General features: G+C 36.4%; 3 protein-coding genes across 9 annotated transcripts in view; all 3 read right to left on the bottom strand.

The window, feature by feature from the left end:
• Positions 1-918, bottom strand: part of LOC142984491 (serine proteinase stubble) — a 34,374-nt gene extending 33,456 nt beyond the window's left edge. Inside the window, exon 1 of the mRNA XM_076132138.1 lies at positions 792-918. The gene's annotated coding sequence lies outside the window, so the exon portion shown is untranslated. The remainder of the gene's footprint in view (positions 1-791) is intronic.
• Positions 919-1,912: 994 nt separating this feature from the next.
• Positions 1,913-11,688, bottom strand: LOC142984613 (luciferin 4-monooxygenase-like). Its single transcript, XM_076132356.1, has 9 exons — positions 11,493-11,688; positions 8,367-8,571; positions 7,600-7,930; positions 6,559-6,721; positions 6,089-6,228; positions 5,479-5,617; positions 4,411-4,632; positions 3,889-4,059; positions 1,913-2,223 (listed from the first exon to the last, which is right to left on the bottom strand). Exons 1-9 carry the CDS (start codon positions 11,607-11,609, stop codon positions 2,098-2,100), a joined length of 1,614 nt encoding a protein of 537 aa, XP_075988471.1. The 5' UTR covers positions 11,610-11,688; the 3' UTR covers positions 1,913-2,097.
• Positions 11,689-13,827: 2,139 nt separating this feature from the next.
• Cul1 (cullin 1) overlaps positions 13,828-18,507 on the bottom strand; it is a 40,559-nt gene continuing 35,879 nt past the window's right edge. For all 7 annotated transcript variants that reach the window (XM_076131991.1, XM_076131993.1, XM_076131994.1 and 4 more), the window contains exons 15-21: positions 18,266-18,418; positions 17,628-17,746; positions 16,853-16,973; positions 16,346-16,446; positions 15,770-15,875; positions 14,744-14,857; positions 13,828-13,956 (exon numbers count right to left, since the gene is read on the bottom strand). In XM_076131991.1, the coding sequence (XP_075988106.1) occupies positions 13,876-13,956; positions 14,744-14,857; positions 15,770-15,875; positions 16,346-16,446; positions 16,853-16,973; positions 17,628-17,746; positions 18,266-18,418 (795 nt within the window). In that variant the 3' untranslated portion in view covers positions 13,828-13,875. The remainder of the gene's footprint in view (positions 13,957-14,743; positions 14,858-15,769; positions 15,876-16,345; positions 16,447-16,852; positions 16,974-17,627; positions 17,747-18,265; positions 18,419-18,507) is intronic.

The following is an 18,507-nucleotide window of genomic DNA, read 5'->3' as shown; positions in this document are numbered from 1 at the left end:
ATTATAGTGATAAACACGTTACGTCAAAGCAGCAATGTACTGAATAGTGACCATCAATTTGATGTACACTAGTACTCTGATTTAGTTATACAATTATCACTTTTGGTCAATTTTTAAACTGTATACAGGTGAGTGGAGGAGGCAAAACATTGTACCTATAACTTATAAGAACTTACACAACTTTTATAAGTAACAAAATTAAAAAACAAATCAATCAATATGAAAAGCTTTTGTGTTGTGGGTACTTTTACAAACACACAAACAAAACTGAAACCTTTTGTGGATATCACAAATGTTTGTTCCGTATGGGAATCAGACTGCAACCCATTGCTATTTCTCTGCTGGGCAACGGTCTCCTCCCGAAAAAGAAGGGGTTAGGCCTTGAGTCCACCATATAGGACATATTTAAGTTAAAATAGTATTAGTTTGTATCTATTGTCACTTAATGATTATAAGTTATCAGTAACTTTCGTTTTGTTATCGAGTTTGTATTATCCAAATACATAGTTTAGTAGCAAGTCACATTTGAAATTCCATATGTGAGTTCTTTAGAGACAAGATAGAAGCTGTTTTTAACTTGACTAATATAGGAGATATCTTCTCGATTGAATTTAAAACATACTGAAGCCCTGGGTTCTAATGAAGTTTAATACAGATGCAGATTCAGATACATTTATTGCATAACTGTGTACATAGGATGTATTAATTGATTATAATATAAGTTTTGATCGTTCATTACTTACTAATTTTGCTATAAATACAAGTTATTAATGAAAAAAATGTTTACTTACATCCCAATTCGTCGAAAAATTTCGGCTTCTGTCCGACTTCAAACTTGAGTTCGTCACTTTCTGAGTTCGTCACAGGCACTTCAATCTGAGTCACTTTGTCACTCACTTTTGTCAAATGAACATCACTATTGACTAAATTGAGTAGTTGTGACTTTGGCACGTTAGCTGACTTGAATTTTAAGTTCTTCAACTGACCGTCATCGTCCAAAATAGTAATATCTTCATAATTATTCACTACATCGTCATTTTTACCCGCGCTTTTTATTATATCCGAATTAAACTTACTTTCTTTCAAAAGTTTAGGAAGCACATAATTCGCGTTGTCGTTTAACAAGTTTTTTGAATCGTATACGTTATTTACTACGCCTAATTCAAAATCACAGACCACTTTACATAATAAATGCATAAATATAAACACTATTGTCGTTGACATATTTAAAAAAAATGACACAATTTTCGAACGAAACTACAAATTACAAATCGATTTTGACACCTTAATTTTTTTTAATTGATTAACTCGATCGAGTCTTAAGTCTTAATGAACGCGTTTTTTTTCTTGAATATAATTCGGCTTATTGGTTTTATTAAAATCGAAAGTTTTGTGAGCGACCGGCGCGGCCGCAAGCCGAAGTAAGCGAATGACGGATATAGCCAAAATACAAGTTCGGTGAAAAGGTTACGTAACATTATTAAGTTGTAACTAAACGTTTTTAAACGTTTTTTTCTCCTGTTTTTTGTTATGTAAAGGCTGTGAATAATATAAGTGGGTTTGGAGGGGTATTATTATGTATTACATAATACGGAATAACCCGGTAACATAAAGACTTTTTTGTTGTGTACACTTTCGTTTCATGATTAACATATAATGTGACAGGAGTTGCTATATTGTATTGTTTAGTTTATATTCTCTTAGTTCCGTAGATTTTGATTCGTTTTCTTTGTGAGGTCTTGACTACTTGTAATTTATGCCCCTTTAAATCGATGCTATTATAATTATTATATTATAATAAAAGATGACCCAGAAATATCGATATTTTTATTTGATATAAAGCTATTAAAAGACGCTTAAATTTTGATTGATAATAAATAATAAATGTTCGTACCGAAAATGAAATACAACCTTTCAAAATTAAAAGTATATTTTCATATTTACAGAAAGAAGAATCAATAACGATAATTCAATACTGAAAAAAATAACTAAATTCGCTTCAACACATTCAAATTCTCACGACAATTTTTCGCTTCTATAATTGCCCTTGGACATAGAATACCATAAAGTTAAAAAATTCTTTATTCTATAAATTCTTCATAGATGGCTCTTAACAGGCTTGGCCATCAATATCAGGTCTTTTCTCAAAATTTTGCCGCTTGCTGACTTTGGGATCTGTTCGATAAAGCGCACGCCACCGCGCAAGTGTTTGGGGTTCGATAACTGGAAAAGAAAATAAGAATATTGAATTAAATACTTGATATTATGGGGCTGTATTTGAAGTTTTGGCGGGAGTGCATACGGCTGCTAACTGCGAGGTCCGGGTTTTATTCCCGGGTCGGGGCCAAGTGATTATCATATATCATTGATCTTTTCTTATTTATATTAAAATGTGTCTCAATATTAGTGGTTTGGTATCCTACCCGGTTTAGGTACATAGCAATAAGCTCGCCTCTTTTTACATGAAAAATGGGTGCATGTCACACACTTGGTGTAATGATATGAATGGTGAAAATATAATATACTAGAGGCCTACCCGCGACTTTGTCCGCGTGGAAACCCTTCCCGGGTAAATCCCGATGCCTCGGGAACTCCGGGATAAAAAGTATGTGTGGTATATGTGTAGTCTATGTGTTATTATGGGTTTTCAGCTACCTATATACTAAATTTTATCGTAATCGGTTCAGTAGTATTTGCGTGAAAGAGTAACAAACATCCACACACGCATACATTCTCACAAACTTTCGCATTTATAATATTAGTAGGATATAACACATTACCTGAACCAAGAATCAAACTCAGAATCGGCACTACTCAGCCAAAAATCCATTAACAAAAACTGGATAACAATTACCAAATTAAATGTAACATTGAATGAACCTTCAAAATATCGAAGTATTGTGTAATATATCGTGTGTGATAACCATTAGATTTGAACCAAATGTTATAATGGCTCACCCTTTCAGTTAAATTGATCTTGACTTAGTTTTCACTGAATGAACTAGTTTTAATACGTTTGATTGGTGACTACGAGGTCTTGGATTCAATTCCAGGGATTGTAGAGCGGTGGTATTAAGTCATTATTTTTAGTTTTTAATCTGCAGAGGTTTTGAATCTCAGGTTAAGACATAAAATTTGTGCTATTATCTGACACGAAAACTCTCACTGGTCGCGTAAGTTGTCCCTCCTACCGTACTATGAGAATTAAGGAATAGAGGGTGTGCATTATTCGCATACTTCAACACTGTAACTGACTAGTCAGTCTTTTGCGAAATGTTAAAGAATTATTATTATTTAAACTTGATGGCACACTGTAGTGCAAAAAGATATGACTGAGGTTTCCGAAGATTGATATCCAGGATAGAGCGAATTGGAGAAAAAAGAGCGGGAAGGCTGACCCCACTACCATATAGCATAGCATGAAAGATATGTATATATAGAGAGAGAGAATAAAGTTATTATTATTAAATATTAGCAAAGCCCTGCACAGTTTGCTTGTTACAATTAAACTGGCCAGCATTATCGACAAACGCAAGAGTCTGTTAATTTGTTTGTCTTTATGCTGTCACGTAGACCACTCATTTATTTATTTATTCATCCTTACAACTATTTTTACAGGTTTACCCCAATACAATAGTGTAGGTACATTATAATAATTATCTATTATCTATTTAGTAATAATATAATATATAATACTAATCAATAATCTATACCATATCACAAACATACAATATGTGGCCTTTGTGAACTCATTCACAGAACAAGCGAACAAGATAAAAAAATAAAATTTTGCATGAAGATAAACAAAAACTTTTAGTCAAATATGGGCAAATATGCCTTATCAGCTTAAATAGGGGATCAAACAAAAAAATGCATTTGTAAACTCACCCTCTCAGCAATAAAAGCCTTAACATCATCTTCAGTGACCTGCTGACCTTCCAACTTGACCACGAAGGCGAGAGGCACCTCCCCAGCCACCTTGTCTTCCACTCCTATGACTGCGGCGTCTTTGATGCCAGGGTGCTGAAGAAGAACTGCTTCTAACTCTGCTGGAGGCACCTGGGAGAAGGATAGAGTATAGAATAATTTACTGATTTGTGTGTATGTGATTTTGAGGGTTTTAGTTCGATTTCCAAGTTCTCAAGAAAGGAGTTGGGGTTTTTTTTATTTCCACTAAAATTCGCATAAAGCTGTTATTGCGTTAAGGGAGTTCTAATTTAAATGTTCACATAAAGTAACCCGGCACGAAACACGTAATTGTGGATCGCACATAAAAATCCATGTGGGATTCAAATCTAGAAGTAGAAGTCTAAGGATTCAAAAGGTGACAAAATATGGAAAATACTAATCTATTTAAATAAATGTTAACTAAATAACCTAATAAAAAATAAAATATAAAGCACTTCTCACCTGAAAACCTTTATATTTAATCAGCTCCTTCAATCGATCCACGATATAGAAGTACTTATCATCATCATAGTAGCCAACATCGCCAGTTTTATAAAACCCTTCCTCATCCAGGTCTTCCCCGGGGTCTTTGTCCACGTAGCCCTTCATCTGTAGAGGACTCTTGACGCAGATCTCCCCGCGACAGTTTGGACCTAAAGGCTTTCCGGTTTCTAGGTCGACTACCTGAAATAAGTAAAAAGTTTTCATGATCCTTATAATGTAATAAGTATTCTTAATGATAGAATTTGTAAGGATTAACGTATGTTTGTAACTTTGATTTTTGATGAAATTCGTCACGCATATAGTTTGTAATTATACACATAGGACATGCGTCACGAGTACGAGTGTAATTATAAGTAGTTTCTACCTGGCCATTATAAAGGCGGTCAGTTTTAATAAAACTAGCCAATAGCGCAGATCATAACATTACAGTAGGTACCGATATACGGAGCCTGAACGATATGGCATCTGTGATATAGCTGTGATTCTGCTTAATGGCCAAATTCACTTCATTGTTGGTTGCGACTGTAAAATGTCTCATCGGGCCATAAGAGTGATGGAATAGAGAGTGTTGTTGTGTATTGTGCACACTTGAACACTTTCAAAATCAAATCATTTATTCATTTAGGTCAAATATTGACACTTATGATAGTCGTTACAATTACTGAATCTACCACTAGCTCGGAAAGGGGGTAGTTTCTCGCTAGCTCTTCTCATAAGGCTTTTCAATCGCCAAAAGTTTTACAATGTGGTTGATACAATAATTGATCATGCGAAGAGCTGCCAACAATCAACGATATAGACTATAGCTAGCGGTTATTTATTAGTCTCTGATCATACCGTATGTTGGGATCACCTACTAGCATGTGATAATAAGAATATGGGCAGCAAGTGAGCACATTGGTTGTAACATTATAGAAGAAAAAAGTCAAGAATCTCCTACACAATTAATTCGTTTTCAAAGAAATTAGCCTGCGTGAAATGTAATGAGATACTCAAAAAATTTAATCACGGTCTTAAATTAATTACCTTAATAACAGTATCAGCGACGATCGCCCCGGCGCTGCCTGTCTTGTTCTTCGCTTTGTCGTTATAATTGAATCTGAGGACCGCTAGAGTCAGTTCTGTGCACCCATAACCCTGGAACACTCCTTGTATATTTGGGAACCTGAAAATATAGAACACAATTTTCAGCAAATTTAAATAGTTTTTAAGGGAGAAAAAAGTCTTAACGGCGGGGATAACGGGAGGACTGAAAGATGTGCTTGAGATTTGACCCTAGAATTATCTGAAGAAAATGAATTCAGCTAATTTAAAATTAAATAATGTAATCTATAATCGTCTAGCTCTGCTAATGTGAAGACTCCAATTAAATATTGGCCAGCGTGGGCTAAGCAATAAATCAGATTCAGCTCCTATTTGAGGGTTTTCACTTGACGTTAACTAAATAATGCTACTCTTTGTCATTACCTAAATAAATTTAAGATAGAATTAATCGTTTGTGAAGTGCAATTGCTAGATTCTGAAACCATGAGTTGGTTCAATGTCAATCTATACATATCAAAACTCATAATAATAAAGTTACACTCAGCTTGACATCAATTTACAGCAAAAGCTACTAATATAAAATCGAACCTACTTCTCTTTGACAGCCTCTATAGTGTCCTTGCGTAGCGGAGCCGCGCCGGAGTACAGCATGATGACTGAACTCAAGTCACATTTAGTGGGGTACTTGCAGGCTGCCACCACGACTGGAGGTACCACTGTCAGTTGCGCTACCTGGAAAAGGTTAAATAGATAGGACTTTAAAATCTCAAAAAGGGTTGATTAAAAAAAGACTGTACAGTGTTCAGGAGTTTAAAATGACCAAATGTGTGACTAAGTACAATTCTATACAAAGATTTAATGCCCAGTATAAGGCTTTCATGAAGAAATTGAATTTTTCGATCCCAGGTTTTCAACTATCTCCAAACAAAATGTGATCAAAATTAAATCAGCAGGATGAACGCGTAATAGACTGATTACAGACAGACTCACGCATTTATTACATTACTTTGGGTGTATCGTTTATCATGATATGTAAAATAATGCTTTCTTTACAAACCTCACCTTATATTTCTCAATAGTTTTGAAGTACAACTCCATATCAAACTTGGACAGATACACTCCCGTCCTACCGATAGCCAGACCTGTCAGAATACCCACTAAACCCATCACGTGGTACCAAGGACTTATAGTTAGTGTGCTTTTTTCAGGATCGTGGCTTGGTGGCCTGAAAACATAATTGAAATAGTTAAATGTGAATCGCAATTTGGTATTTTTATAAGTAACTAGCTGACCCGCGCAACTTCGCTTGCGTCACATAAAAGAGAATGGGTCAGAATTTTCCACGTCTTTGTAACACTTTTTACTGTTACTCTGCTCCTATTGGTCGTAGCGTGATGATATAAAATATGCTTTTTTTTACGAAAAATATTCTCAAAATTATTTATATCTCTTAATATAACGAAGTCGGGCTAAGGCATATCCGCCATTAAAACAGTTGCCATGACAACGGAATTTTGTTAATTCAATGTCATTAAAATATTGATTATTCGCGACTTCGTTCGCCAACTGAATTTTCCCGGGAAATGCGTCATTTTCCCGGGATAAAAGTAGCCTATGTCCTTTCTCAGGTATCAAAATATCTTCATACCAAATTTCATGCAAATTGGTTCAGTAGTTTAGGCGTGATTGAGTAGCAGACAGACAGACAGACAGACAGACAGACAGAGTTACTTTCGCATTTATAATATTAGTATGGATAAGCCAGCCAATATGACCGTTTAATCTATTATTAAGGAAGTGTTTTTATATGTTATCTATTTTTTGTACGACTTTTTACGGGTCACACTTTTTTTAAGGGTATCGAACCCACGACCTACCCAAAGCTGAGACAGTGGCGTGGTGACTACCATAACCTCAGTGGTCCCACACTAGACGTAATTGGTAGATTTCCTATTGCTTGACAAATTTCGTAATAATTTTTCCTTAAAAATATAGCTGATATTTTTTTTAAAAGTAGATCGATGATATTAAAACTTTAGTGCCATCTAGCGATCAACAACAAAACTAAAACAACGCCATCTAGTATCAAAGACCAGTACTTACAGACAACACGCAGTGATGACATTTAGATGTGTCAACATTACTCCTTTTGGAAGTCCCGTAGTGCCCGATGAATATAAAATAAACAGTGTGTCTGTCTGTCCTTTCACTTCTACTGAATGAAAATCTTCATAATTCACGTTTTTCACCATTTTGTTTCTTTCAAAAGTTAAATCGTCGTACATTATTACATCTGGATGTTTTTCTTCACCAAATAGTATTATTTTTTTCAGGAATGGTAGCGTTTTAAAGGTTGTGTTATGTTTTTTGTACATGGCCGGTGAACAGATTATGTATGAAGGCTTTGATACGTTCAAAACGTGTGTTAGTTCTCCTGAAATTAAAAAAATATAGTTTGATTTGTCTTTTTTTGCAAGTATACCTATATCTAGACTGAGCTTAATGTTTTCGGGATATTTAGAATTATTGAACTGTTACATTTCGAAATCAATCACTACCACAGCACAAGGGGGCAGTACCTAGATAGCCGACTGTTTTTCATACTTTTTTAGTACGGAGTCAACTTCATGATAATCTATTCTATAAGCTATGACTAAGAGTATTATAAAGTCAAGATACAAATCCGGGATTTGAACCCGCGATTGCTACACCAGAAACAAGTATTTTGAAAACATTTTAGTCCAAACAATCCGAAACCAAAATTCGAAAACAAAATCTCGGCACCACAGATTTTTATTAAAGCTTCTCCACCATAAAAAAGGTTTTTTTTACCAATATACGAACATTATAAGACAACAAACGCCATCTACCTCTAACATACGCAGTACTAATAGTAGTCAGTACTGCGCCGGCGCACGCCACGCCGACCACAGCGCCCCAGAAGTCATCCCTGTTTTCTGACATCAAAGCTATCGTCTCTCCTCTAACGTTCATACGAGTGAGCGAGACAGAGAAGTTCATTGCTTGCTGGGCTATTTCTTTGTAGGTTTGTTGCTCGCCTGTTGCACCGTTTATCTGGGGGGATAGTGAAAGTATGTATAACTAGCTGACCCGCGCAACTTCGCTTGCGTCACATAAGAGAATCATAATTTTCCCCGTTTTTGTAACATTTTTCACTGGTACTCTGCTCCTATTGGTCGTAGCGTGATGATGTATAGCCTAAAGCCTTCCTCGATAAATGGGCTATCTAACATTGAAAGAATTTTTCAAATCGAACCAGTAGTTCCTGAGATTAGCGCGTTCAAACAAACAAACAAACAAACTCTTCAGCTTTATAATATTAGTATAGATAAGTATGCATGCAGCAAGTGTATCCTATGGTCGCATAAGTTCTGGTTAGCAGTGTTTTGTCACTTTCAATACATTTGAAACTGATTATGAGCGAAAAAGGCAAAACGTTATAAAACTAGTCAGGGCTTACACAACGTTAAGGTAGATATTATTCACATCATCACACCGTATTGTGTTTAAGTGGTCAACCTGGTGGCCTGAAAGTCTTTCACGTGGCTCTGTTGTTAAGACATACCACTATGCGCTCTACCCATCTATGGAATGACCGCGCCAAAGGTTGCTTTTTGCACAGATCGTTTACCGGCCGGTGAGCGCAACTGGCTATGGGCGCCTCGACGTTTATTATTAAGACAGCTAAAGTTTAGGATATCCATTTTTCGAACAATGCCTGACGTGCGTACGTCATAACACTATCGATTTACCTTTGAGCCCAAATATCTTTATCGATATTACATTATAATGTGTATCTATAATAATCATCTTATCATTAAAAATGCAGAATGTTATCAATACACGCGTAAATTATCATGTTATCATTATTGTTGATTAATATGACCCGTGCGGCTCGTGTGAAAATTTGTATGACTTCATACAAGCAGGCGAATAGAAATGCAAGACATCAATCAGTAACTAAGTAAAATAATTCGTACTAGAGGCCGCCTTCGACTTCGTCCGCGTGGAAACCCTTCTTATTTAAATCCTTATCCCTCGGGAACTCCGAGATAAAAGTAGCCTATGTGTTATTCTGGGTCTTCAGCTACCTATATACCAAATTTCATCGTAATCGGTTCGATAGTTTTTGCGTGAAAGAGTAACAAACATCCTCACATACATACATTCTCACAAACTTACGCATTTATAATATTAGCAAGAAGTATATAATATTAGGAAAGAGAAGGATAGTCTACTTCTTTAAAATAAGAAACCAAGTGCAATTTGGACTTACGTAGGGTTCTGTACCATTATTTAAAAAAAAGGCAGTATATATCTTGTTAGCTGTATAGAAGCACCCTTTAAACTTCTTCTGGTTTTTAGTATTTGTTACGAAATACATCATCTGTAAAAATGTTAACTGCCAAACTTTTACTATTTTCATGAGATACAACCTAGTGACAGACAGACCGCTAAGTCTTAGTAATAGTGTTCCCGTTTTACCCTTTGGGTACGGAGCCCTCAAAAGCAATCATTTTCATATTTTAGACAAGGCCGAAAACACTCTTCTTGCTGTCTTTTAGTGTACATATTTTGCAAGTATACTTAATTGCTCACTGTTTAGTGTTTACAGTTGACTTGATATTATTTAATACATGATAAGGTTCATTTGTTTTATCTGTTTTATTATGCTTCTAACTTGTTACCCGCCGCAGTTGTTATTTAATAGTGACATAATTTATCTACTTCATGCTAAAAGTGTCCAAGTGTGTGCGCGTTACACAGGTACACTCTATTCTCTTATTTATATAGCTCGGCAAAACGGATATATCGACACGACCAGTGAGAGATCAGGCGCAGGACCGATGGCTATACGTGCTCTCCGAGACACGGAGGTCTACGACCTTACCTTCCTTACTCCGGGCAATCTCTGACAAATTCTTAACAGAAAAAGTCCGGCGAAACATTTAGGCCCGACCCAGAATTTGAACCCGATACCTTTGCGCTAAATACTTATTTACTTAACGAAACGTTTGACGCAGTGGTTAACGTGGTCACCTCGCCGCAATAACCGTAGCACCGCGTGAGTCGGATTCGAATCCCACCCGGGACAAATATTTGTGTGATGAGCACGAGTATTAGTTCTGGTTGTAAACTTATCTATATAAGTATAAGCTCTGCTTAGTTTGGAATCAGATGACCGTGCGTGAGTTGTCCCAAAAATATTTATTAATTTACTCTGAGACAGTACGAAACAAGTAAACAAGTGGCTATATACTACCATCATAACCAACAATATCCTAAGTTTTCCTCGTAACTTGTTCAGTAAAGTAAAGTCTCTCCGTGTGTTTTATCAAACAGTAAATCTATTTATATATGTTATCACAATATAAATAAATTAAAGATAGACTCTACAATCAACAACCACATAGCGTTCAGAATTAAAACATTGTTATCTTGCATAATATTCAGTTTACATAATATTTAACTTATTAATGTCCCACTATTGGGCAAGGGTCTCCTCCCGAAATGAGAAAGGAATGTCTTCATCTTCATCAATCTAGTCAAGTGCGGATTGGGGACTATGCACCCTTTCAAGAGCTAGCGGCTAAGCTTCAAGTCCCTTACCCCGGCTAAGAGCATTTTAAAGACTTCGTATACCTTCAAGAACTGTTTAAAAGAACTCTCAAACATGCAAGATATTAAAGTTTTTTGTACGAAGCCCTCGTAAAGTAATTCTATATCATTTTTTCCTTTAACTTATGAGTATTATAGACTTAAAGAAATAAATAAATGTAATCTATTGAAGTCCCACAGGAGGAGGGTTTCGGCCTTGAGTCCACCGCGCCAAATGCGGGTTGAGGACTTTGCTTACCTTCAAGAACTGTTATAAAGAACTCCCAGGCACGCAAGATATTAAAACTATTTGTGAAACACTCATAAAGTAATTCTAAATCAATTTTTCCTTCAACTTATGATAATTATCGACTTACCATTGCTATATTATTTCCATATTTCACCAATCTTTCTAGAATGTAGTCACCGAAATTTAAGTTCACCGGCACTTGTAACCTCCTAGGACCGTACACGTAATTAGGGTTTTTTAACATTATTATGTTTTTACGTAAAATAACAGTAATAAAAGATATCTAATAACACGTCTGCTTGTAGCCAGCCGTGGTGAACTACTGGCGCAATTGATAAAGTATGTAGGTAGGTAAATAGTAATGCGATGTGAAGTATGTAATGTAGGTACTAAAGTTTGTTTATTAGTTAGGCAATATTGTCGGTCTATTTCCCGCGTACATATTAGGTCGGGGAAAGTCTTTTCACATTATAGTATGTATGAACTTGTAATAAAATCTTTTCTCTACACAAAAAAGCTCGATATTTGGGTACCTCACGAGCTCACTGAAAGGAACCTAATAAACCGTGTACTCATTTGTTATTCTTGAAGCCAAAGAGATTTTATTACAAGTTCGTATATACTATAATGCGAAAAGACTTTTTCCCCGACCTTATAATAATATGTATAACTTAGCTAGCTATTCTACTCTCACCGGATGCAGCTGGATTCCAGCATTTTACATAGACCAACTGTCTATCTGACCTCCCCAACCCAGTTACCTGGGTTATAACACGATACTCTTCGGTAAGATGGCTTGTCAGATTTCATGTCATCATAATTTTATGGATTTAGAGTAGGTAGACTAACTATAAAATAATACCTACTAATCTATGTTATCTATATTTTATTGTTAGGATTTTCAGTTGTATAATATTTAAAAAGTGATAATATTTATTATTGCCATAAAGATATTTTTGTTTGCTGGAGGTAACCTTTAAAACTACAAAAAAAAAACTAACTAATTACTGTCCAACTGCTGGGCAAAGGTCTTCTCACCGAATAAGAGAGACCTTGAGTCGACCACGCTGGCGAGTTGAGGACTTTGTACCCCTTCAAAATCTGTGTTAATAAACTCTCAGGCAAAGTTTCATCACGATGTTTTCCTTAACCGATGGAACAAGTGCTCATTATTTCTAATACACACATAACTTCGAAAAGTTATTGGTGTGTTCCTTTAGGTACAAATTCTTGATAACTTTCGTGAGAGGCCAATTCTTACTCCCATAAAGAGTGTGTAATCCACAAATAGTTGTTTCGGTTCTGGTATTTGGCAATCAAAAATAGTGGCCAGGAGTTTCAAGCCAGTCTTCTCATTAGTTGGCCCTACCTTCCGAATAGGCGCGAAACTCATTCATTGAATTTTTGAAAATATTGGGGATCTACAAATAGTTTTTTCGGGTCTGGTTGTCTTTGTACCGTTATTTGTATGTTTGTAAAAGGCACACTTCTCAATAGTTGTTTAATTGTATAAGAAGTCAAGGCCAATGATATCGTATTTGTACTATTTTGACTGATAAGTTTACTGATTATTAATCTTTAATAACTATTATTATCTTTATATTATGATGGTTGTTGTAGATAAGCTACATACTTACTGCTTACGTATCGAATAATAATACGAGTAACTGCCAGTAAAAAAAAAACAATCTTAAGAAATACTTACTTCTGGATAACTTACGTAGTTCTTTGTACAGGTGAGAAGCTCGTGTCTTAGCAGCAACAACGTGGATCGATCTTCTCATGTTCAGCTGCGTTTGCCGAAGTTGGTTATGGATGGGTGACCATATTAATTATACCGAGTTGACGTTAAATTGTAAGTTTCGGCTGCCATTTTTAAAGATCTTTGACAGTTGTTGTGAAGTCAGAAACTTGAAAGTCTGACAATCAGTCTTACCGAGGGGTATCGTGTTGTTAGTACGCCGGGGACTGGGTTATGGAGGTCAGATAGGCAGACGTTCCATGTAAAACACTGATATTCAGCTGGAAGCTGACTCCAACATAGTTGGAAGAAAGACTAGACTGATGGTTTGTGAGTTCCTGTTGTAAAATACGAATTTATTTTTAGAAAATGTGCTCGTGGTAGCTTTCAAAATCTAGGCAGAAAACGTCTTTGAATCTATCTATCTATATCTGTCGTATGGTTAGTGATCAACCCAGTGTTAGATATTCAAGCCTACCGAAAGGCCTTTGACATGGCTTAACGACTGCTATCTTAATTGATAACAACCGGGACCGACTCTTTACGTGCCCTCCGAAGCACGGAGACGCTCAGCTAGCAGCCAACGGTTGCTTAACCCACAGATCGTTTGCCGACCGGTAAGCACAACTGGCTATGAAATATCTTTAAATTACTTGTAAGTTATGCCCCATTACCGACGAATGAGTCTTACCTTTAGGTATATAAAATAAAAGAGTGTATGTACATAATATTGTTTATATATCATTTATTACATTGTTAGGCGATGTAATCACGCTAGGTAGCTGTATGTATCCTTCTCTCCCTCGGTGCGCTCCAAGTATTCCTTCTCGATCAGAATGTCGATGCATTTCTAAAACATAACACAAACATATTCATTAATAACGTACTTGATAACAGTCAAATTAGCTACACTTTATGAAATGTTAAAAACATTTTTTTGTATAGAAATAGGGTGTATATACGTCACTAACCCCCCGTTTCTGAGGTACATTTAGAGGCAGTTTATCTATCCAATAGCGTTAAAACTCATACAAAAAAAAACGCTATCGAATAGATAAACTACCGCTAAATGTAATCAGAAACCGGGGGTAAGTCATATTTTCGTTGGTATCAAATGAGTGCCTAATAAAATGTTTCAGTATTTATTACAATTTCAACATTATTTACGAAAAAATTACATAGCCTAAGCATTTTAGATGAACCTTTTACGAGTTTAATAATTTTTCGTTAATTCAGTCAACTACCCAATTGTTCAAACCGATACCCGTCTACGGCCGCCAACCAGCCAACTGTGCAGGACTTTGTTTATAGTGTCCAAGTGTGTGCACAATACACAGGTACACTCTCTATTTCTTTACACTCATAGTACGCTGAAAGGATATCCGTCCTGCACCTGTTGCGTCACAGCCAATAAGAGGTCAGGCACAGGACCGACGGCGACACGTGCTTTCAAAGACACTAAGGTCGACCTCGAATTCATAACTCCGAGCAATCACTGAGAAATTCTTTAAAGAAACACTCAGTATAAACTATTCTGTCCGGCCCGGGATTCAAACCCGGGTTTTGCGCTAAGCTAAATAGGCAAGTCACTCTTCTAAGTTGTCGTACTATAGATGGTATTGTAATATTATGCTCACTTTGATGACAGGAACTCTCGGCTTGAACCGTGACGACAGCTGGTTCAGTACTTCCACCACCAGGTGCTGGTGCTTCAGTGTCTTGCGGGTCTTCATTATCCTTACTATTGCAGCCTGCAAACATACAATCATGAATTAATATCACGTTTAAATGGCGTAACTAGGCCTTTGTATGGGAGGATAAGCTTTCAGAATGCTTTGGGCTTTCTTTGCATAATTCAAGTAATAAAATGACCGATTTCTGTTTTGTTAAAGAAATATTACAGACTAGCTGACTCGCGCAACTTCGCTTGCGTCACCGAAGAGAGAATGGGTCATAATTTTCCCCGTTTTTGTAACATTTTTCGTTGCTACTCCGCTCCTAATGGCCGTAGCGTGATGTTATATAGCCTATAGCCTTCCTCGATAAATGGCATATCTAACACCGAAAGAATTTTTCAAATCGGACCAGTAGTTCCTGAGATTAGCGCGTTCAAACAAACAAACAAACTCTTCAGCTTTATAATATTAGTATAGATATTTCTATGCACCTGTTTATTTTGTGCGTATTGTACCGCAAAGAAATAAACAATACACAAAAGTAAGCTAGTTCCGATATGACATTTGTTTCATGTGGGAATCGAACCCACGACCTCGCGACGTAACGAAAACAACAGCGATCATTTTAAATCCTGCGCTACAGAAGCCGACCACGTGGACAAACGGCGATCTTACGTCATTTCTCTTTTTTAAAGATAACTACCGCACGCACTAAGTGTTTTTCTTGTACCTCATTGCATTTACAAACATACAAAACAAAGGACGCAAAGTACAATCAGACCCGAAACAACTATTTGTGGATCGCACAAATATCTGTTCTTAGTGGGAATCGAAACCACGACCTTCCGACGCAATGGTAGTGGCGAACACTTTAACCAGTCAATTTTTTTTGTTTAAATCTTTCTTGGGAATCCTATCTTTAATACGTCTGCACTTACAATAAGTAATCGAAATAATAAATAATATATTAAAGTGGTTTGTATGTACCTGTATAAGCATCTTCCTGTCTTCCTCAATGTGTTTGTGCGTCGCCTCCTGTTCCACCTTCAGCTCCGTCTTCAGCGGGATGTTTATGTTCACGCGGAGCTTTTTGCTACAATCACACAAGAATACTATTACAAACATACAAACAAACATTTTACAAGGTGTCATGCAGTACTTATAGATCGTGTGGGAGTCGAACCCATGTCACATGTAATCCTACTTAGAGAAATATCTTTGTTGGTTTTGTATGTAAGGTTAAGATCTTGTTATTGTAATATGGACACAATTTCGATGGTCTGTATATTTATTTAGTTTAATAGTAAGATTACTTTAGATTTAATAATAGACTGACAAGATAGGTAAAAAATGTGGTTAAAAGCGGTTTGAGTAAAAAAGGGCAGACCAATTAATAAGTAATATGATTTGCCCATATCTATTATACTAATTTTGAATTACATTTATCATTTAAATTAATTTAATTTTTGAATTGTCAGCTGTGAAGTATCAATAAATAAATAAATAGAAACAGTGTTTGTAGCAGGAATATTAATTTTTATAGTAATGTACGTGTATACTTACTTCTTATATCCTAAATATAGTTCGACGATGGAGGACTCGGACAGTTCAGACTCGTCATCCTGACACACCAACAACTTCGCTTTCAGCAGGATTTGTAGCACCTACAACATAAATACAAATTAATTTGTTTATGCCATTACTGTCCCACTGCTGGGCAAGGGTCCACTACTGAAATAAGTTTGTGTAGTCAAGCTCCGGCGACGACACTCGGAATAGTGGTGGTTAGCATCGCTGATCGATCGATAAACGGCCAGTGTAGAAAGCAACCTTAGCGCGGACAATTCCTAGATGGGTGGGCGCATAGTGGTATACATATAAGTTTAAAGTCTTCGTGCTTCTGAGAGCACGTAAACACTCAGTCTAGATTGTCGTCAATTAAGATAACAGTCGTTAAGCCATGTCAAAGGCCTTCGGGCGGCTTGAACAACATTGACACTAGGTTAACGACTAACGATACTATAAGAGGAAGAAGTTTAAAATATTGGTGAATATTATCAGTCTCCTTGCCTGTATGAGGAAGTCTCCCTTGATGCCGGTGTGTTGTTCGAGCTGGCGGACAGACCACGACGTGTTGTCATTGTACTGCAGGAGCACTGCCATTTGGAACGTGCTCGCTTGCAACGTGTATCTGAAAGAAAGATAGTTTGTTCATTTTATATTGAAGGACCGGCGGACTAAAGAACATAAATAAAAAAAATCGATATTTTTTTTATTAGTTCTAATAATTCAATACGCCATCTGACTTAGCATACTAAGTGGTGTACCTTATCAGCCACGCACAATTAGAAAATTCCAAGACAGAATAAAAATCGTTTTTTATTGTTCCTGTAAAGTTCGACTTTTTGACTTAAGTGCTTTGGTCTGCCGACCCTAGATATAACATGCATCTATCAGTCTTCCCCATACAATGCATGATTGTATAATTTTACGTCGGAAATGTCGTAAAATTGGTTGTATGTTGGTTGTTGTCTTGTTAGTGAAAGATTCAAGGCTAACCATTGAAAAAGGTTTATTTTAGTTTTGCAAACTTTTATCAATTGTGTTGGTTTCATATGAAAAAATAATCGAAAGTAGTTCAAATTCCCACTGTCAATGTTACCCAAATGATTCAAAGTTACCCAAGTTAAATGTACTCTGAACATACACCAAAATTTAATATTATTTTTCGATGCTATGCTACACAATATCCTTTGCACTGATTAGTGCTTCAACATAATATAGGTTATTTCAATAATCTCGTATTTAATGAGAGAATATAAGTATTTAAATATTGATAAATTACCTGTTTTTAAAGCAATTAGTGACGAGCTCTCCCTTGCTCATGTTGTAGAGCCAGTTCAGTTTGCGACCGCTGTGTTGAGACGAGTAGAACGTTGAGAATCTGTGCACTGATCGCTCCAACTAACAAACAAACAAACATAATATTATACACACATACATAATATATCATCACGTTCGATTTAACCGAAGGTGTTAAAACATTCACCCTTTACTATGTTAGTCACATGGAATAGGCGGGCTAGATGTGCTTATTGCAGAAATTAATATTTCGATTTTTTGTTTGGTACTTTTTTTTTGTACCATAGATTATATTTGTGCTTGCTTTGCATATATTGTATAATTAGACTAAGAACATTTTAATTAATTTTAGTCTAGCACCACATTTGCCGTTCGGCCCCTAAAGCCCGGTTCCCACTGCGAACGGAGCAGACCCATTAATAACCGGGTTTAAGTTCGGTGCAACACGCTCGCCGTGTTATTCATCTATAACTCGTAAGTCAAATTTCGTTGCATTCATTCTATCGCCGAGCTTTCCTTCGCCGAACGTATGGCAGATGTGTCGTTACACTTACCTCATATTATTTTTTATTATAATAAATTTTAACACTTGAAATAAAATACTGTTCGTGTAGTACTCACTTCGGTGGGCAGCTGGAAGGAAGACGACTGCTGGAAGGGCCAGGAGCCAGAGGACAAGACCTGGATGCTGAAGTCGATGTGCAGCGGCTGTTCCGAGCTGTTGGCCATGTGCTTGCGGAAGTTCTCGTTCAGATCCTTCGATACGCCTATATCCTGTACGTAGACAAAACATATTTATGTACTGTACTAAAATGTTATACTTTTGGAGTAAAGGTTTCTTAAATAGAAATACGTGTGAACTT

This window comes from Anticarsia gemmatalis, chromosome 27 (assembly GCF_050436995.1).
Source record: "Anticarsia gemmatalis isolate Benzon Research Colony breed Stoneville strain chromosome 27, ilAntGemm2 primary, whole genome shotgun sequence".
NCBI classification, from domain to species: domain Eukaryota; kingdom Metazoa; phylum Arthropoda; class Insecta; order Lepidoptera; family Erebidae; genus Anticarsia; species Anticarsia gemmatalis.
Note: the sequence above shows the minus strand (reverse complement) of the source record. Positions and strands in the feature narration are given on the sequence as shown.

Coding starts and splice junctions, on each gene's coding strand:
- LOC142984613 (XM_076132356.1), bottom strand. CDS start 11,609: ATGTTAAAAAACCCTAATTACGTGTACGGTCCTAGGAGGTTACAAGTG. Junction 8,572..11,492: donor ATGGAAATAATATAGCAATG/GTAAGTCGATAA, acceptor CTATCCCCCCAG/ATAAACGGTGCAACAGGCGA. Junction 5,618..6,088: donor ATAGAGGCTGTCAAAGAGAA/GTAGGTTCGATT, acceptor CTATATTTTCAG/GTTCCCAAATATACAAGGAG.